Source organism: Nerophis ophidion, linkage group LG03, assembly GCF_033978795.1.
Source record: "Nerophis ophidion isolate RoL-2023_Sa linkage group LG03, RoL_Noph_v1.0, whole genome shotgun sequence".
Classification (NCBI taxonomy): Eukaryota; Metazoa; Chordata; class Actinopteri; order Syngnathiformes; family Syngnathidae; genus Nerophis; species Nerophis ophidion.
In genome coordinates, this window is record NC_084613.1 from 12560323 (window position 1) to 12582149 (window position 21827).

At 40.3% G+C, this 21827-nt stretch overlaps 1 protein-coding gene across 2 annotated transcripts in view; it reads right to left on the reverse strand.

The window, feature by feature from the left end:
• Positions 1-21827, reverse strand: part of hal (histidine ammonia-lyase) — a 51253-nt gene continuing 29426 nt past the window's right edge. For both annotated transcript variants that reach the window (XM_061894270.1, XM_061894269.1), the window contains 13 exons: positions 21272-21397; positions 21069-21208; positions 20924-20971; positions 18434-18581; positions 18269-18364; positions 14178-14236; positions 10956-11036; positions 10781-10846; positions 6256-6421; positions 6053-6187; positions 3350-3458; positions 3180-3249; positions 1-3108 (listed from right to left, as the gene is read on the reverse strand). In XM_061894270.1, coding sequence (XP_061750254.1) covers positions 2977-3108; positions 3180-3249; positions 3350-3458; positions 6053-6187; positions 6256-6421; positions 10781-10846; positions 10956-11036; positions 14178-14236; positions 18269-18364; positions 18434-18581; positions 20924-20971; positions 21069-21208; positions 21272-21397 — 1376 coding nt within the window. In that variant the 3' untranslated portion in view covers positions 1-2976. The remainder of the gene's footprint in view (positions 3109-3179; positions 3250-3349; positions 3459-6052; positions 6188-6255; positions 6422-10780; positions 10847-10955; positions 11037-14177; positions 14237-18268; positions 18365-18433; positions 18582-20923; positions 20972-21068; positions 21209-21271; positions 21398-21827) is intronic.

The window sequence follows — 21827 nt, forward strand, 5'->3', positions numbered from 1 at the left end:
CAACAACAAAAAAACAGGTAGTTTATATGTTCTTGTTTTAATTACAGCATCAAATAATTACATGAAAATAAAGCTGAAATATGCAATCTCTGGCACTTTCTTATGCAGATGTACCTCAAGCTAAAACAATACATTTGCACACAACAATTCAGCACATCAAAACACATTTTAATCTTCACATGCAAGTGCTAAAATTGCAATACAAATATTTTTAAAAAATAATTTTTTTTTTGTAGTATTAGCCTAAAAAGAGAGCATTGATAACAGGCAGGTGACAAAGTTATTATTTTCCAAGTCGACATAATTATTGCCGAAAACAACAACAACACACAATTAAAAGACAATGGTTGAGGTAGTTGTAAGGGGAAACGAATTAAGTCAGTCGTGTTTTAAATACAGTATGCAGGATGCATACAAGTTATTATATCAATTACAGTCATGGTCAAAAGTTTACGTACACTTGTAAAAAGAACATAATGTCATGGCTGGTCTTGGGTTTCCAATCATTTCTACAACTCTTATTTGTTTGTGATTGGTCACACAAAAAAAAAACATTCATGAAGTTTGGTTCTTTTATGCATTTATTATGGGTCGACTGAAAATGTGACCAATCAGGCTAGAACTTTGATGGATTGATTGAAACTTGTATTAGTAGATTGCACAGTACTAGGGGTGTAACGGTACGTGTATTGGTATTGAACCGTTTCGGTACGGGGGTTTCGGTTCGGTTCGGAGTTGCAAACAATGCAGACCGAGGCACAGCACACGGCATGCTAGCAGCGACCGGGCTACGATAGACTGATCATAGCTCCTCTTTTCACCGGACATGTCCTCTTTTGCGGGGCTGTCCGGGTGGAGTTTCTTAAATACCTCAAATGTCCGGTATTTTAAGTTCGGGTTGCGTGTATTTTCAATGTATGTTCGGGGTTAGGAAGGGGTTGAAAACAAAACAAATTGTGCACGCAGCAGCATTCGTGAGGGAGGGGGAGAGCCTATCTCAGCTGCATTCGGACGGAAGGCGGGGTACACCCTGGACAAGTCGCCACCTCATCACAGGGCCAACACATAGACAGACCACATTCACACTCACCTTCACACACTAGGGGCCACTATTATGTTGGATCAACTATGGACTGGCCTCTCACTATTATGTTAGATTCACTATAGACTGGCCTCTCACTATTATGCTAGATCCAGTATGGACTGGACTCTCACTATTATGTTAGATCCACTATGGACTGGACTCTCACTATTATGTTAGATCCACTATGGACTGGACTCTCACTATTATGTTAGATCCACTATGGACTGGACTCTCACTATTATGTTAGATCCACTATGGATTGGACTCTCACACTATTATCTTAGATTCACTATGGACTGGACTCTCTCACTATTATGTTAGATCCACTATGGACTGGACTCACTATTATGTTGATCCACTATGGACTGGACTCTCACTATTATGTTTGATTCACTATGGACTGGCCTCTCACTATTATGCTAGATCCAGTATGGACTGGACTCCCACGCTATTATGTTAGATCCTGTATGGACTGGACTCTCACACTATTATGGTGGAACCACTATGGACTGGACTCTCACACTATTATGTTGGATCCACTATGGACAGGGCTCTCACACTATTATGTTAGATCCACTATGGACTGGACTCTCACTATTATGTTAGATCCACTATGGACTGGACTCTCACTATTATGTTAGATTCACTATGGACTGGACTCTCACTATTATGTTAGATCTAGTATGGACTGGACTCTCACTATTATGCTATATCCACTATGGACTGGACTCTCACTATGTTATGTTAGATCCACTATGGACTGGACTCTCACTATTATGTTAGATCCACTATGGAATGGACTCTCATGCTATTATGTTAGATCCTGTATGGACTGGACTCTCACTATTTTGTTAGATCCACTATGGACTGGACTCTCACACTATTATCTTAGATCCACTATGAACTGGACTCTCTCACTGTTATCTTAGATCCACTATGGACTGGACTCTCACTATTATGTTAGATCCACTATGGACTGGACTCTCACTATTATGTTAGATCCACTATGGACTGGACTCTCACTATTATGCTAGATCCACTATGGACTGGACTCTCACTATTATGTTAGATCCACTATGGACTGGACTCTCACTATTATGCTAGATCCACTATGGACTGGACTTTCACAATAATATGTTAGATCCACTATGGACACTATTATGTTAGATCCACTATGGACTGGACTCTCACTATTATATTAGATCCACTATGGACTGGACTCTCACTATTATGTTAGATCCACTATGGACTGGACTCTCACTATTATGCTAGATCCACTATGGACTGGACTTTCACAATAATATGTTAGATCCACTATGGACACTATTATGTTAGATCCACTATGGACTGGACTCTCACTATTATATTAGATCCACTATGGACTGGACTCTCACTATTATGTTAGATCCACTATGGACTGGACTCTCACTATTATGCTAGATCCACTATGGACTGGACTTTCACAATAATATGTTAGATCCACTATAAACACTATTATGTTAGATCCACTATGGATTGGACTCTCACTATTATGTTAAATCCACTATGGAATGGACTCTCACTATTATGTTAGATCCACTATGGACTGGACTCTCACTATTATGTTAGATCCACTATGGACTGGACTCTCACTATTATGTTAGATCCACTATGGACTGGACTCTCACTATTATGTTAGATCCAGTATGGACTGGACTCTCACGATTATGTCGGATCCACTATGGACTGGACCTCGGATAAGCGGAAGAAGATGGATTGGAAACTCAAGACAGCCATGACATCGTGTTCTTCACAAGTGTATGTCAACTTTTGACCACGGCCGTGTGTGTTGATGTGGTGTTATCCTTTTTTTGTAGATTTTTAAAAGTCATTTAGCATTTTTGTCATCGGTTTCATTCATGACGACAACGCTTCCGAGGGGAGGGCGGGGACTCCAGGGAGAAGGCGGTCGGGGAGACGGGACGGGATTCTGGGATGTACTGCGTCTGGTATTTGTCAATGTAAGGCTTGGCCACAGTCCACACCTGAGAGTTCAAACATTCCCCGTATTAGCAGACGTACTTTCCATACACGCGGACCGAAGTCGGGCACTTGCCTTCTGGTCTAGCAGGAGACGGTGGACCGCCTCGATGTCTGGAGACATGAATCTGTCCTTCATCCACGGCCTGCCCGCGGCACGAGGATGGGAACAGCGGATCAAATATTAACCATCCGCGGCGGGGTTTTTTTTTTTTTTGTACCTTGGTCGCCCCGTGTTTGACTTACTTGACCACGCTGCGCACGAGGTCGTAGACCTTCTCCAGCGGCGTGGTGGTGCGGAGTGGACGGAGGAACTCGATGCCCTGACAGGCTGCCAACAGCTCGATGGCCAGGACTGAGCAATGAGAGAAAAACAAACAGGACATTCAATGTTTTTTATCCAATAGGAGACTGAGGGCAGAGACTATCTGTCAGGAGTGTCATTATAATGTTTTTTTTCAGCGAGTAGGCTTAAAACGTCAGTGTAGCGTTAGCATGTAGCTCGGTAGCGTTCCCGGCGTTTGCGTCCTGTCGTCCAACTCCCTAATCTTACATTGTTGCGAATAATCATTAACTTAGAATTTAATGGCAGCCACACATTGCAAAAAAGTTGTCACAGGGGCATTTTTTACCACTGTGTTACATGGCCTTTTCTTTTAATAACACTCAGTAAAGGTTTGGGAACTGAGGAGACACATTTTTGAAGCTTTTCTGCTACGCCGTTGTAACACGTTTTGCTGAAATAAGCAGGGGCGTCCATAACGTTGCTTGGATGTCAACATTTGTTGCTCCAAAACCTGTATGTACCTTTCAGCATTAATGGTGCCTTCACAGATGTGCAAGTTACCCACGCCTTGGCCACTAACACACCCCCATACCATCACAGATGCTGGCTTTTCAACTTTGAGCCGGGTTGTTCTTTTCCTTTTCGTCTACGGTTTCCCCCAAAAATTTAAAATGTGGAATTGTCAGACCACAGAACACTTTTACACTTTGCATCAGTCCATCTCTGAATCTGAATCCGAATCTGAATCTGAATCAGTCCATCTCAGACGAGCTCAGGCCCAGCGAAGCCGGCGGCGTTTCTGGGTGTTGTTGGTAAATGGCTCTCGCTTTGCATAGTAGAGTTTTAACTTACACTTACAGATGTAGCGACCAACTGTAGTTACTGACAGTGGTTTACTGAAGTGATCCTGAGCCCATGTGGTGATATCCTTTACACACTGATGTGTTCGATTGATTGATTGATTGATTGATTGATTGATTGATTGATTGAAAATGTTTATTAGTAGATTGCACAGTACAGTGCATATTCTGTACAATTGACCACTAAATGGAAACACCCGAATAAGTTGTTCAATTTGTTTAAGTCAGGGTCCACGTTAACCAATTCATGGTCAAATTCATGTCACTATTTGATGCAGTATCGCCTGAGGGAATCGAATGTCATGGACCTTTTGATGAAGTGAAGTGAATTACATTTATATAGCGCTTTTCTCTAGTGACTCAAAGCGCTTTTACATAGTGAAACCCAATATCGAAGTTACTTAAACCAGTGTGGGTGGCACCGAAGGAAGGTGGGTAAAGTGTCTTGACCCAAAGACACAGCGGCAGTGACGAGGCTGGCGGAAGCGGGGATCAAACCTGGAACCCTCAAGTTGCTGGCACGGCCACTCTACCAACCGAGCTATAATGCCCCAGTGATATTACGGAGCGTGGATAGGGAAATCCCTAAATTCCTTGCAATAGCTGGTTGAGTAATGTTGTTCTTAAACAATTTGCTCAGGCATTTGTTGACAAAGTGGTGACCCTCGCCCCGTCCTTTTTTGTTGTTCCAAAACCTGTATGTACCTTTCAGCATTAATGGTGCCTTCACAGATGTGTAAGTTACCCATGCCTTGGGCACTAATACACCCCCATACCATCACAGATGCTGGCTTTTCAACTTTGCGCCTATAACAATCCGAATGGTTATTTTCTTCTTTGTTCTGGAGGACACCACGTCCTCCGTTTCCAAATATAATTTGAATTGTGGACTCGTCAGAACACTTCTCCACTTTGCATCAGTCCATCTTGGATGAGCTCGGGCCCAGCGAAGCCGGCGGCGTTTCTGGGTGTTGTTGATAAATGGCTGTGGCTTCGCATAGTAAAGTTTTAACTTGCACTTCCAGATGTAGCGACCAACTGTAGTTACTGACAGTGGTCTTCTGAAGTGTTCCTGAGCCCATGTGGTGATATCTTTTACACACTGATGTCGCTTGTTGATGCACTATCGCCTGAGGGATCCAAGGTCCTTAATATCATTGCTTACGTGCAGTGATTTCTCCAGATTCTCTGAACCTTATGATGATATTACAGACCGTAGATGGTGAAATTACTTGCAATAGCTTGTTGAGAAATGTTATTCTTAAACAATTTGCTCAGGCATTTGTTGACAAAGTGGTGACCCTCGCCCCATCCTTGTTTGTGAACGACTGAGCATTTCATGGAAGCTGCTTTTATACCCAGTCATGGCACCCACCTGTTCCCAATTAGCCTGATCACATGTGTGATGTTCCAAATAAGCGTTTGATGAGCATTCCTCAACTTTCTCAGTCTTCTTTGCCGCCTGTGCCAACTTTTTTGAAACTCCAAACGAGCTAATATTTGCAAAAAATAACAACGTTTTCCGTTAAGTATCTTGTCTTTGCAGTCTATTAAATTGAACATAAGTTGAAAAGGATTTGCAAATCGTTGTATTCTGTTTTTATTTACCATTTACACAACGTGACGACTTCGCTGGTTTTGGGTTTTGTAAATTGTCACGATAAAATTCCGCCTGAGAGAAACAAATATTCACTAAAAAGTACTTTTACAAGCGGTTTAAAATCCAGCATCAAGGCCCACATTCTCTTCACTATCCGAAGAACGGCGCCGTTTTCAAGCATTGTACCAAAAAGCGTCTCTCACCTTGCTCCACGTGCTCCACCACCCTCAGGGCCTTCCTGGCGGCCCAGCCCCCCATGGACACGTGGTCTTCCGTGGCGGCACTGGTGGACAGCGAGTCCACGGAGGACGGATGGCACAAGCCTTTGTTCTCTGAGACTAAAACGCAGAGTTAGCCTCCTGTTTGAGGGGGGGGGGGGGTGACGAGAGCGAACATGGAGACCCACCTAAGCTAGCAGCGGTGCAGTGAGCGATCATGAAGCCCGAGTTGAGGCCGCCCTCGTTGACCAGGAAGGCCGGCAGCTCGCTCAGGGAGGGGTTGCACAGCCTCTCGATCCTCCTCTCGCTGATTGAGGCCAGTTCATGGACGGCGATGGCTAGAAAGTCGAGAGCCTAGTAGGACAAAACCACAGCCGTTGCTGAGAAGGGACTAGAGCAGGGGTGTCCAAAGTGCGGCCCCACGGCACATTTTAAAAATACGATTGAAACATCTTTAGAACGTAAAAAGGGAAATAAAAGAGCAAACGGGTGAAATGTAACAAGAAAATGTTGCAATGTTTACTCTAATAACACAAAGCTGCAATGCAGGCTGTTTCTTTCTTTAAAAAATAATAATGAATCAAAATCAATGTCATTATTAATTAATCACCTATTCAAGGCTTCAATTACGTCACATTAAATTTTCCACTTTGACATATTTTTGGGGGAAAATGCGATGAGGTGGCGACTTGTCCAGGGTGTACCCTGCCTTCCGCCCGATTATAGCTGAGATAGGCGCCAGTGCCCCCCGCGACCCCGAAATGGAATAAGCGGTGGAAAATGGATGGAAAATGGATGTTGCATATTTTGTGTTTGCCATACAAAAACTGAGCTGTTTTTTTAAAGAAGGGCCTAAAATGAACAAACAAAAAACATAAACAACATCCATCCATCCATTTTCTACCGCTTATTCCCTTTCGGGGTTGCGGGGGGCGCTGGCGCCTATCTCAGCTACAATCGGGCGGAAGGCGGGGTACACCCTGGACAAGTCGCCATCTCATCGCAGAGCCAACACAGATAGACAGACAACATTCACACTCACATTCACACACTAGGGCCAATTTAGTGTTGCCAATCAACCTATCCCCAGGTAAACAATAAAACTTATAATTGACGGATAGATCTGAACTTGATAACGAGATTATTGTGTTAAAAGTAAACAGTAAAAAAATGTTTAATTTATTTTCTAACACTTTAATGAGTACGACCCTTTTGGATCCCCAATCATTTTAGTGTGATTTGATTTTAAGTGTCATTGCTCAAAAAATAATAATGAATTAAAATCAATTTAGTTATTGACCTTTTTAATCCTCCAGTTATTATATAATCTCAAATATTCCACTTCAAAAAATATTGGGTGAAAATATTGCATATCTTGGGATTTTTCCATAAAAAACTGGGTTTTTGTGACAAAAAGAGCATACAGCTGAAATCTTTAAAATCATTATATTGACAGATGGACCTAATGTTGATCTAGAGATTTAAAACTTGAATAATAATTAAAAAAATAATACTTAATAATGACACATTTTTTATATTTTTTTGAACAAAACCCTTTGGAGTCCCCGAGATCAAGCCTGAGTGGAGGCCGAAATGTATTATTTTCATACATATATTGTATTGTTTTTTAAAATAAAAAATATGTAAATGGCCCCCGCTTGCTTTGATATTTCAGTCTGCGGCCCTCAGTGGATAAAGTTTGGACACCCCTGGACTAGAGGGTCGGCAACCCGAGGCTCTAGAGCAGGGGTACCCACACTTTTTCTGCAGGCGAGCTACTTTTCAATTGACCAACTCGAGGGGATCTACCTCATTTATATATATCATTTATATTTATTTATTTATGAAAGAGACATTTTTGTAAACAAGTTAAATGTGTTTAATGATAATACAAGCATGTGTAACACATATAGATGTCTTTCTTTCACGAAGACAAGAATATAAATTGGTGTATTACCTGATTCTGATGACTTGCATTGATTGGAATCAGACAGTAATGAGGATAACGCCCACATTTTCAAATGGAGGAGAAAAAAAGTTGTCCTTTCTGTACAATACCACATGAAAGTGGTTGGTTTTTGGCATCTAATTCATCCAGATTCCATACACTTTACAAGAAAAACATTGGCGGCAAATTCCGTAGCTTGCTTGATTGACATTCACGGCACCCGAGGGTCTTGTGAGATGACGCTGGCTGCTGCCAGTTCATTATTATGAAAAAATGACAGAGAGGAAGGCGAGAAACACTTTTTATTTCAACAGACTTTCGCGCCGTCCCTTCTGTCAAAACTCTAAAGGCCGACTGCACATTTCCTATCTTCACAATAAAAGCCCGCTAACAAAATAAGAGTCTCAGAAAGCTGGCGTGCACAAGTGATGTGCACGCCAGCTTTCTGAGGGATCGCTTGTGCACGCCAATTTTCCGAGACTCTGTATTTAGTTAGCGCAGGCAGCATGAAGCAGGGCTTTTATTGTGAAGATAGGAAATGTGCAGTCGGCCTTTAGAGTTTTGACGGAAGGTACGGCGCGAGAGTCTGTTGAAATAAAAAGTGTTTCTCGCCTTCCTCTCGGTCATATTTTAATAATAATGATCTTGCAGCAGCCAGCGTCATCTCACAAGACCCTCCGGTACCGTGAATGTCATTTAAGTGACGTCTTGGTGAAGATTGATGATCACTAATTTTTAGGTCTATTTTTTTTAAAAGCCTGGCTCGAGATCGACTGACACACCCCCCGCGGTCGACTGGTAGCTCGCGATCGACGTAATGGGCACCCCTGCTCTAGAGTCACCCTAGTGGCTCTCTGGAGCTTTTTCAAAAATGTATGAAAATGGAAAAAGATGAGAGGGAAAAAAAAGACAAACAAGACACAAACCTCCCTAATTGTTATAAAGCACACTGTTTACATTAAACATGCTTCACTGATTGAAGTATTTGGCGAGCGCGGTTTTGTCCTACTAATTTTGACCGCCCTTGAACTCACCGTAGTTTGTTTACATGTATAACTTTCTCCGACTTTCTAAGACGTGTTTTATGCCACTTCTTTTTCTGTCTCATTTTGTCCACCAAACTTTTAACGTTGTGCGTGAATGCACAAAGGTGAGTTTTGTTGATGTTATTGAGTTGTGTGGAGTGCTAATCAGACATATTTGGTCACTGCATGACTACAAGCCAATCGATGCTAACATGCTATTTAGGCAAGCTAAAAATGTACATATTGCATCATTATGCCTCATTTGTAGCTATATTTGAGCTCATTTAGTTTCTTTTAAGTCCTCTTAATTCAATTAATATCTCATGACACACTATCTGTATGTAATATGGCTTTTAAACATTTTTTGCAACTCCAGACGGATTTGTTTTTGTATTTTTGGTTCAATATGGCTCTTTCAACATTTTGGGTTGTCGACACCTGGACTAGTGTATATATTTCGGTACTTTTTGGTACTTTTCTAAATAAAGGGGACCACAAAAAATGGCATTTTTGGCTTTATTTTAACAAAAAATCTTATGGTACATTAAATATATGTTTATACTTTTAAGTTTGTCCTTAAATAAAATAGTGAACATACTAGACAACTTGTCTATTAGTAGTAAGTAAACAAACAATGGCTCCTAATTTAGTCTGCTGACATATGCAGTAACATATTGTGTCATTTATACACCTATTATTTTGTCTACATTATTAAGGACAAACTGTAAAAAATGATTATTAATCTACTTGTTCATTTACTGTTAATATTTGCTTATTATGTTCTATCTACACTTATGTTCAAATGCAATAATCAGTTATTCTTCTCTTGTTTAAAACTTTACATTAGTTTTGATTTGATACCACACATTTAGGTATCGATCCGATACCAAGTCGTTACAGGATTGGTCATATTCAAAGTCCTTTACTGAGATTATAAACATAATAATCTTTTTTTTTTTTTTTAATAAAAAAAAAAGGTTTTGTGATGCTAAAAGATATCGGTGTAATCATAGTACTATCGACTAGATACGTCATTATCACTACAGTGGATGTAGATCCACAAATTGGCGTTTGTTTACATTTTGACGCCGGTGAGCTACGGTGTGTAGTGAAGCATGTTTAGCTATTCCTCGTCCTGTAGTGATAATGATTGTGGAGTAAAATGGAGACCCAAACAACAAATCATGCATCCTCACAGCTATTTTGTTTGTTTTTTTATCTATAAATGACCAACTTTGGATGATACAATTAAAGTCAAAATTACACTTTTAATGGGGGCTTGGACTGTGAGCCTGCCGCGTAACGGGGTGTGCAAGGACCGCCCTCGAAGACAGCGACAGGTGAGTGGATGGCCCAGGTGGGCCTCGTTATCTAATCAACCTGTCGCCTTTATTAGCAGCAGCCGGAGTGAGATATATGGTGGTATAGTTGGAGCCCGAAAAAGACATATGGACTGAGACACGCTGGACTGAAAAGGTCGAAAATATATTGCTGGAAGGCAATAACGGCATGAAAATAAAAGACTGTTACCTCAGACAAGAAGAATCTTTGTGTCAGGAGAACTCACAGGACGGAAAACCTCTACAATGATACTTGTAAGAAACGTACTTTACGGTGGACTATGTGGTGGACACATGGTAAAGAACATGATTCATTAGTATCGCGGTATTATACCAATACCGGTATACCGTACAACCCTAGCAGGGACTAAAAGCCAATGATTCACAGTCCTGTACGTACCTTCGCTGGGTATTCTCCGTGGAAATTCCCCCCGGAAATAGTCTCGCCTCTTTCGGCAAACACCATCTTGTCCACTCAATAGGAACAACGAACTAGAAAACCCGTTGAAGTTCCCACCGTTCTTAAATCTGACACAATGAATACGTTTCCCACAAGTCATCATGGCGAAGGATACGGGGTTGTCGGTGGCGCTGTTGATTTCTGTGTTGATGATGTTCAAGACAAACTGGATGGTGTCGTTGGCAATGCCGTGAACCTGCGACGTAAAAAGAACAAAAACACAGAGTTAGGTACTAACACTTGAAATACTGCACAATGAAAATACTTAAAATAATCCACAAAGTCATGAAAGTCGCAGTAATACAGCGTTGTTAAACTAAGTAATAGCCCGTGTAGACATAATAAAGCCCGAATAATGTAGAGCAGTGTAAGTGCGAGCGAGCTTAGCTGTTATTGATTACCGCTACACTGCACAATAAAAATACTCAACATAATCCACAAAGTCATGAAATTTGCAGTAATACAGAATACAGTGTTGTTAAATGAAGTGATAGACAAAGTCCACGTAAACAGACAAACGCCCGGATAATGTAGAGCAGTGTGAGTGCGGGCCAGTTAAATTGTTATTGATTACTGCCACACTGCACGATGACACAACTCAAAATAATCCACAAAGTCTCGAAAGTCGCAGTAATAAAGCGTTGTTAAAATAAGTAATAGCCCGTGTAAACATAATAAACCCCATATAAAGCAGTGTCGTGTGAATATGGGCCAGCGGTGGATTACTGCCACACTGCACGATGACACAACTCAAAATAATCCACAAAGTCACGAAAGTCGCAGTAATAAAGCGTAGTTAAAATAAGTAATAGCCCGTGTAAACATAATAAAGCCCGGATAATGTAGAGCAGTGTAAGTGCGAGCGAGCTTAGTTGTTATTGATTACTGCCCCACTGCACAAGAAAAAATACTCAACATAATCCACAAAGTCATGAAATTTTGCAGTAATACAGAATACAGTGTTGTTAAATGAAGTGATAGCCAAAGTCCACGTAAACAGACAAACGCCCGGATAATGTAGAGCAGCGTGAGTGCGGGCCAGTTAAGTTGTTATTGATTACTGCCACACTGCACGATGACACAACTCAAAATAATCCACAAAGTCTCGAAAGTCGCAGTAATAAAGCGTTGTTAAAATAAGTAATAGCCTGTGTAAACATAAAAAAGCCCATATAAAGTAGTGTCGTGTGAGTATGGGCCAGCGGTGGATTACTGCCACACTGCACGATGATACAACTGAAATTAATCCACAAAGTCACGAAAGTTGCGGTAATAAAGCGTTGTTAAAATAAATAATAGCCCGTGTAAACATAATAAAGCCCATATAATGCAGTGTCGTGTGAGTATGGGCCAACGGTGGATTACTGCCACGCTGCACGATAGAAAGACTCAAAATGATCCACAAAGTCAGAAGAGTTGCAGTAATACAACGTTGTTCAATTAAGTGATAGCCCATGTAAACATAATAAAGCCCGGATAATGTAGAGCAGTGTGAGTGCAGGCTAGCATGGGGGACACACAAGCTCATTACTGCCACGATGCACAATAGAAAGACCCAAAATAATCCACCAAAAATCAGGAAAGTTGCAGTAATACAGCATTGTAAAATTACATCATTGCCCACAAAAACAGATTAAAGCCTGGATGATTAGAGGCCGTGTATGTGCGTACCAACTAAGTAGTTATTGTTTACCGTCACACTCTGCACGATAGAAAGACTCAAAAGAATCCACAAAATATAGAACTTGCAGTAATATAGTGATAGACCACACAAAAACATGATGAAGCCCGGATAATGTAAAAGCAGTGTGAGTGCAGGACTATTCATGAAAGATTTGTTATCGTAACATAAATGTGCTTTTTTTTCCACTATTGAGCCTGAATGAGGTAAACACGTTTTCACGAAATCTATATTTTCATAGCTACAGCATAAAAAATGTGCATAGTTACGATAAAAATATAATTAATGTGCACAATTATGATAAAAATAATTATTCATGTGTATAGTTGTAATTAAAATATAATTAATCATTTGTATAGTTGTAATACAAATATAAATATTAATGTGTATAGTTGTAATAAAAATATGTTTATTTGTACAATTATGATAAAAAAATAAGTATTCATGTTTACAGTTGTGATGAAAATATAATTATTAATGTGCATAGTTGTGATAAAAATATAAGTATTCATGTTTACAGTTGTGATGAAAATATAATTATTAATGTGCATAGTTGTGATAAAATATAATTATGGTAAAATACTTATTCACGTGCATCTTTATGATAAAAATATAATTATTTAAGTGCATGGTTGTGATTAGAAATATAATTATTCATGTGCATGATTATGATTAAAATATAATTATTCATGTGTATGGATGGGATAAACATATAATTAATGTGCTTGATAAAATATATAAATATTCATGTACATAATAATGATTAAAATATAATTATTTAAGTGTATAGTTGTGATTAAATATATAATTATTCATGTACATAATTATGAGAAAAATATAATTATTATTGTGTAAAGTTAATTGATATATAGTTATGATGAAAACAATTATTATTCATGTGTATATTTGTGATAAAAAAACATAATTATTCATGTGCATGGTTATGATAAAAATATAATTATTCATGTGTATAGATGGGGTAAAAATATTATTAATGTGCATGGGACGGCGTGGCGCAGTGGGAGAGTGGCCGTGCGCAACCCGAGGGGCCCTGGTTCAAATCCCACCTAGTACCAACCTCGTCACGTCCGTTGTGTCCTGAGCAAGACACTTCACCCTTGCTCCTGATGGGTGTTGGTTGGCGCCTTGCATGGCAGCTCCCTCCATCAGTGTGTGAATGTGTGTGTGAATGGGTAAATGTGGAAGTAGTGTCAAAGCGCTTTGAGTACCTTAATAATGTGTATAATAATGCTAATTATGACCGTGTAAATATGTTTTTTTAACATTATAAGAACCATCTATATATGAAATAAAACCCTCATAGTCACTTTTACACTCTTTTAATCCAATAAAGTAGTGAAAAGGTCTGTGGACTGTGGGCCTGCCGCGGAACGGGGTGTGCAAGGACAGCGACAGGTGAGTGGATGGCCCAGGCGGCCTTGTTATCTAATCAACCTGTCGCCTTTATTAGCAGCAGCCGGACCGAGACACATGGTGGTATGGATAATAAATGGTATTGATAATAAATGGTGTCTGTAATATTGATATTTTTAGTTATTTTGGTAATTTTTATGCTCAAAAATGCTGAATGTAGGCCAAAAATATGTAGAATATGCTTAAAAAAAAGCCAAAGAAATTGAACTGAGTTGAGGTTACCTGAGGACAGCAGCGCATGGTGTAAGCATCCTGGACTCTGTCACAGAAGCGATGGCTCTCTGGTGACAAACAACAATAAACACATCACTGCATTTCATAGCAATCACCACATTAAAACCATCAGATTGGACGTGGGGGGAACATGTGACATCATTCCTTTATTTAAAAAAAAAAATATCCCAGATTACCCAGAATTCCCGGTTTTCCGAGTCCTTTTTGTCCATTGAAAATGAAAGTTTTTGGAACTTGCACAATTCCGACATTTCTCAAACGATTTGACACCGCGTAATCATCTGACCTTGGACGATCAAACTGAAAAGTAAAAAAAAAAATATCCAGGAATTCCCGGTTTTCCAAAGCCCTATTTTCACCTCTTCCAGGAAAGTTTTTCAATCGTTTTTGTCCGTTCCACCTTCAAAACGTTCTTCCTAATTGGGACAAGAAAACTACCATTTTTCTTTTCGCACAAATTCTTGGTTTGTCCCAAAATTCCAGGAATTCCTAAATACCGATTCTAATTCAAACGGTTACTACGTCAACATTTTTCGACCGTTTCGAAAAAATTCCAACATCTCGGACGATTGTGGTATTATCTTTATTTTTTTAAATTCCAGTTTTTCCTGAGTTTTCTAAGAAATTCCTGGTCAAATTTCCGTCCCATTTACAATGGATGAGAAATATACTATCGACTGCATATCCCACATTTGGCAACTGATTTGAACCGTTCCACCATCCAAGCACTCAAATTCCAGGAATTCACGGTTTTCCAAAGCCCTACTTTCACCTCTTCCTGGAAAGTTTTTCAACTGTTTTTGTCCGTTTCACCTTCAAAATGTTCTTCTTAATTGGGACAAGAAAACTACCATTTTTCTTTTCACACAAATTCTTGGTTTTCCCGAAATTCCGAAATACCGATTCAAATTCAAACGGTTACTATGTCAACATTTTTCGACCGTTTCGAAAAAAAATTCCAACACCAACCAATTCATAGCATCTCGGACGATTGTGGTATTATCTTTATTTCTTTAAATTCCAGTTTTTCCTGAGTTTTCTAAGAAATTCCCGGTCCAATTTCCGTCCCATTTAGAATGAATTGGAAATATACTATCGACTGCATATCCCACTTTTGGCAACTGATTTAAACCGTTCCACCATCCAAGCCCTCATCTCACTTTGGACAATCAAACTACCATTTTCCAATTTAAAAAAAAAAATCCAGGAATTCACGGTTTTCCAGAGCCCTATTTTCACCTCTTCCAGGAAAGTTTTTCAACCGTTTTTGTCCATTTCACCTTCAAAATGTTCTTCTTAATTGGGACAAGAAAACTACCATTTTTCTTTTCACACAAATTCTTGGTTTTCCCGAAATTCCAGGAATGCCAGAAAACCGATTCAAATACAAACGATTACTACGTCAACATTTTTCGACCATTTCGAAAAAATTCCTACACCAACCAATTCATACCATCTCGGACAATTGTGGTATTATCTTTATTTTTTGTAATTCCAGTTTTTCCTGAGTTTTCTAAGAAATTCCCGGTCAAATTTCCGTCCCATTTACAATGAATTGGAAATATACTATCGACTGCATATCTCACTTTTGGAAACTAATTTGAAACGTTCCACCATCCAAGCACTCATCTCACATTGGACAATTAAACTACCATTTTCCAAGTTAAAAAAAAATTCCAGGAGTTCTCGGTTTTCCAAAGCCCTATTTATACCTCTTACAGGAAAGTTTTTCAACCGTTTTTGTCCGTTCCACCTTCAAAACAATCTTCTTAATTGGGACAAGAAAACTACCATTTTTCTTTTCACAGGGGTTCACCCTGGACAAGTCGCCCTGATATCACATGTTGATAAAAATATAACATTTACATAATAAAAATCAACTACAGGCTTCCCAAATGCTGTAATAAATGAAGCATGATGAGTTGAACTCAGCATGTGGCCCCACTTTTAACTCTTTTTTTTTTTTCAAACGCTTATTGCAAACGCTTACTTACAGTAAGTCATTAATTTGACTTAGTAAGTCATTATTTTGACTTACTAAGTCATAATAATGACATACTTAGTGTCTCAGGTAACTAGGATCGTTTTGTTTTTACTTTACGGACAAAATATCGATCGAGATATATATCGTATATCGCCATTCGGCAAATGGAGCAGAAAACACAACCAAATATTGTAGGCTTCTTCACGCGACGAAGCCGGCCTACTTCACCGCAGTCTGTAATCTATCTATCCCAGGTTTCTCATCCGATTTGAACCGTTCTACCATCCACACACTAGTCTCACTCTGGACATTCAAGCATTTCAGTTCCGCTCATGCGTATCGGGGGTCCAGCGGCTTGCACACACGGGGCGTTCACACCCAATTCCTACCGGAATTGCAAATTCTAGTTACACATGATCTACTCTTTATAGGACAACTACAAACCCTGTTTCCATATGAGTTGGGAAATTGTGTTAGATGTAAATATAAACGGAATACAATGATTTGCAAATTCTTTTCGACCCATATTCAGTTGAATGCACTACAAAGACAAGATATTTGATGTTCAAACTCAAAAGCTCTATTTTTTTTTGGCAAATAATAATTAACTTAGAATTTCATGGCTGCAACACGTGGCAAAGTAGTTGGGAAAGGGCATGTTCACCACTGTGTTACATCACCTTTTCTTTTAACAACACTCAATAAACGTTTAGGAACTGAGGAAACTAATTGTTAAAGCTTTGAAAGTGGAATTCTTTCCCATTCTTGTTTTATGTAGAGCTTCAGTCGTTCAACAGTCCGGAGTCCCCGCTGTCGTATTTTAAGCTTCATAATGCGCCACACATTTTCGATGGGAGACAGGTCTGGACTGCAGACAGGCCAGAAAAGTACCCGCACTCTTTTTTTACGAAGCCACGCTGTTGTAACACGTGCTGAATGTGGCTTGGCGTTGTCTTGCTGAAATAAGCAGGGGCGTCCATTAAAAAGACGGCGCTTGGATGGCAGCATATGTTGTTCCAAAACCTGTATGTACAGCATTAATGGTGCCTTCACAGATGTGTAAGTTACATATGCCTAGAGCACTTATGCACCCCCATACCATCACAGATGCTGGCTTTTGAACTTTGCGTCGATAACAATCTGGATGGTTCGCTTCCCCTTTGGTCCGGATGACACGATGTTGAATATTTCCAAAAACAATTTGAAATGTGGACTTGTCAGACCACAGAACACTTGTCCACTTTGCATCCGTCCATCTTAGATGATCTCGGGCCCAGAGAAGCCGGCGGCGTTTCTGGATGTTGTTGATAAATGGCTTTCGCTTTGCATAGTAGAGGTTTAACTTGCACTTACAGATGTAGCGACCAACTGTATTTAGTGACAGTGGTTTTCTGAAGTGTTCATGAGCCCATGTGGTGATATCCTTTAGAGATTGATGTCAGTTTTTGATACAGTGCCGTCTGAGGGATCGAAGATCACGGTCATTCAATGTTGGTTTCCGGCCATGCTGCTTACGTGGAGTGATTTCTCCATAGTCTCTGAACCTTTTGATGATATTATGGACCGTAGATGTTGAAATCCCTAAATTTCTTGCAATTGCACTTGTTGTTCTTATACTGTTTGACTATTTGCTAACGCAGTTGTGGACAAAGGGGTGTACCTCGCCCCATCCTTTCTTGTGAAAGACTGAGCATTTTTTGGGAAGCTGTTTTTATACCCAATCATGGCACCCACCTGTTCCCAATTAGCCTGCACACCTGTGGGATGTTCCAAATAAGTGTTTGATGAGCATTCCTCAACTTTATCAGTATATATTGCCACCTTTCCCAAATTCTTTGTCACGTGTTGCTTGCATCAAATTCTAAAGTTAATGATTATTTGCACAAAAAAAAAGTTTATCAGTTTGAACATCAAATATGTTGTCTTTGGAGCATATTCAACTGAATATGGGTTGAAAAGGATTTGCAAATCATTGTATTCCGTTTATATTTACATCAAACACAATTTCCCAACTCATATGGAAATGGGGTTCGTAGTGGTCCATGTTCATGACAACAAGTTGGACACCCGAAGTCTGGTTCTGACATTCCCACACCTGCTATCTCGGACGGATGGTGATCAGAGTCCAGCAGTGAGCGGAAGCGTTGGGCCACCTCTATTTGTCCTGGGTGGGGTCTGAGCATGTGGATGTCTGCATGTTAAAAGAAGAAGAAAGAAAGGCAATAAATGGCCGGGCGTCCGGGAAAAGCTTGTTGCTCACCGCTGTCGAAGGCCTTGGTGGTTCCCTTCAGCACTTCCAGGGTGAGCGCTGCGATGATGTCCGCCTGGCGAGCGATGGCCTGGGCTCGCTCCACGGCCTCCGCCCCCAGCGAGGTGATCATCTGGGTGCCATTGATCAGTGCCAGGCCCTGCCAGGACACCAAACAGGATAGCATCTTCCACAACATAACACGATATCTATTTAAAAAGGCTCCAAAAATGTATACTTTCATTTTAAAACAAATATGTTATTATTAATTAGTAGATATATTTTTTATCGTTTTGCCATATTTTCAATTGTTGCTGCTTTTGTACTTTGTGGAAATTTTTCCAATCAATTGTTTATTTTTTTTCATTAAAAACAAGTAGCAACAAATCTAGCATCCTTTTCTGGTGTTTGGAGGCTCTTAACTTCTGTCCCTACATGTGCCTGACTAAAAAGACTGCAGTGGGCATGACGTCACACTTGCTTGGCGCTGTTGCTCTAGTTTCACTTCTTAAGGGACGGCGTGGCGCAGTGGAAGAGTGGCCGTGCGCAACCCGAGGGTCCCTGGTTCAAATCCCACCTAGTACCAACCTCGTCACGTCCGTTGTGTCCTGAGCAAGACACTTCACCCTTGCTTCTGATGGGTGCTGGTTGGCGCCTTGCATGGCAGCTCCCTCCATCAGTGTGTGAATGTGTGTGTGAATGGGTAAATGTGGAAGTACTGTCAAAGCGCTTTGAGTACCTTGAAGGTAGAAAAGCGCTATACAAGTATAACCCATTTATCATTATTTATCATTTAATATTTGCACATTTTGTAGACGGCTATCCGCGGGTATATCTGCAATATATATATATTAAAAAAAAAAAATCACGTCCACATCACAGACATGCTGACAATGCTCAAGAGAAGGGTGTGTGGACATCTGCCGGCGTCATCTCATCAACATCCCACTGGGTTGTGAGTTTTTCCTTGCCCTCATGTGGGCGCTGATCCCGGATGTCGTTGTGGCTTGTGCAGCCCTTTGATACATTTGATTTTTAGGGCTATATAAATAAACATTGATTGATTGTGTGTTTGTTTACATCCGGTTTCAGTGGCGTGGATTTCAGTGATCAAAGTCAAAACTATGAATGAACACATGTGGAGTTATGTACTTAACAAAAGGTGAAATAACTGAAAATATGTTTTATATTCTAGTTTCTACAAAAAAAAGCCACCCTTTGCTCTGATTACTCTTTTGCACACTCTTGGCATTCTCTCGATGGGCTTCAAGAGGTAGTCACCGGAAATGGCTTTCACTTTACAGGTGTCACAGTTTTGATGCCTTCAGTGACAATCTACAATGTAAATAGTCATAAAAATATAGAAAACACATTGAAATGAGAATGTGTGTCCAAATGTTTGGCCTTTACTGTGTATGTATGTATATATATATATATATATATATATATATATATATATATATATATATATATACGGGCTTCACGGTGGTAGAGGGGTTAGTGCGTCTGCCTCACAATACGAAGGTCCTGCAGTCCTGGGTTCAATTCCAGGCTGAGGATCTTTCTGTGTGGAGTTTGCATGTTCTCCCTGTGAATGCGTGGGTTCCCTCCGGGTATTCCGGCTTCCTCCCACCTCCAAAGACATGCACCTGGGGATAGGTTGATTGGCAACACTAAATTGGCCTTGGTGTGTGAATCTGAGTGTGAATGTTGTCTGTCTATTTGTGTTGGCCCTGCGATGAGGTGGCGACTTGTCCAGGGTGTACCCCGCCTTCCGCCCGATTGTAGCTGAGATAGGCGCCCCCCGCGACCCCGAAAGGGAATAAGCGGTAGAAGATGGATGGATGGATGGATATATATATACATATATATATATGCATTTATGTGTGTGTATAAATATATATATACTGTATATACATACACACATACATACATACATACAGTATATATATATATATATATATATATATATATACACACAAACATACATATATATGTAAATACATATATACACACACACACATATATAAATATATATATATATATATATATCTGCGATGAGGGGGCGACTTGTCCAGGATGTACACCGCCTTCCGCCTGATTGTAGCTGAGATAGGCACCAGCGCCCCCCACGACCCCAAAGGAAATAAGCGGTAGAAAATGGATGGGAGATATACAGTAAATATATATATATATATATATATATATATATATATATATATATATATATATATATATATATATATATGTGTGAAGAGGAGGTAGATCAATTCGATTTGGTCATTTGAAAAGTAGCTCCCCTGCTGGAAAAGAGTGGGCACCCCTGATTTGTCGCAACTGAGTGGCGACTGTGTATTGAAAACAAAACACCTTGTACTATTTGCACGGTGTACACTGGCGGGGATGGATGATGCAACGTTATCCCATTGAACTCTGGCTGCTTTTCTTGAGCGCAAACAAATGAAATACGATAGCTAGCGAGCTGTTGTTTTGAAACGGTACCTCTTTGGGCTTGAGCGATATTGGCTTTAACCCGTGGGCCTCCAGGACCTGGTGACGCCAGAAAAACATGTCAAGGGTTGAGGGTCATCACACTCAAACATGTTTTCCTGTTGGACCTCAGGCATGGCCGGAGGGGGAATCTTACATATTTGGCGTCGGCCCAGCCGCTCTTCGGGGACCACATTTTGCCCTCGCCCATCAGCCCCAGGGCCAGGTGGGACAGCGGCGCCAGGTCCCCGCTGGCACCCACCGTGCCTTTCTCGGGGACGTACGAGAGGCAGGAAGCTGCGAGCGTCAGGGTAAGGTCAGCAAACTCTCCCGAGGAGCGCGGCGGCGTTTGGAGCTCACCGTTGAAGGCCTGGATCATGGCGTGAAGCGTCTCCAGAGAGATGCCGCTGTACCCTTTGGCCAGAACGTTGATCCTCAGCGCCAGCAGCATGCGGGTCCTCTCCGGGCTCAACGGGTTCCCCACACCTACACCACACCCAGATTGTTGCATTAAAGAAAGATGCTGACAAAATGTAGAATGAAAGTAAGAATAGTCTGAATGTTGAAATGCTTTGAATGTTGAAGAGTTTTGAATTTCCAGGAAAAAACTGAATTAGTTTTGGAACTTGGAAAGTGTTAGTTGGATGAGTGGAATGTGTTGATGTTGGAATGGTTTGAATAGGTTGAAAAATGTGCGAATTGTGGAAGTTTAAAACATGGATAATTTATTTTGCGATAGGGAAAATGTCCATGAAAACTGTGTATTCTAGGAAATCCGGGAATTTTATAAAATTGTTGAAGAATAGCAGACAATTTTGAACAGACTGAATATTTTGGAGTTTGAACGGTTTGAATCGGATAAAAAAATTAGGAACTTTGAAAAATATCCCATTCATTTCAATGGGAAATTCATGGA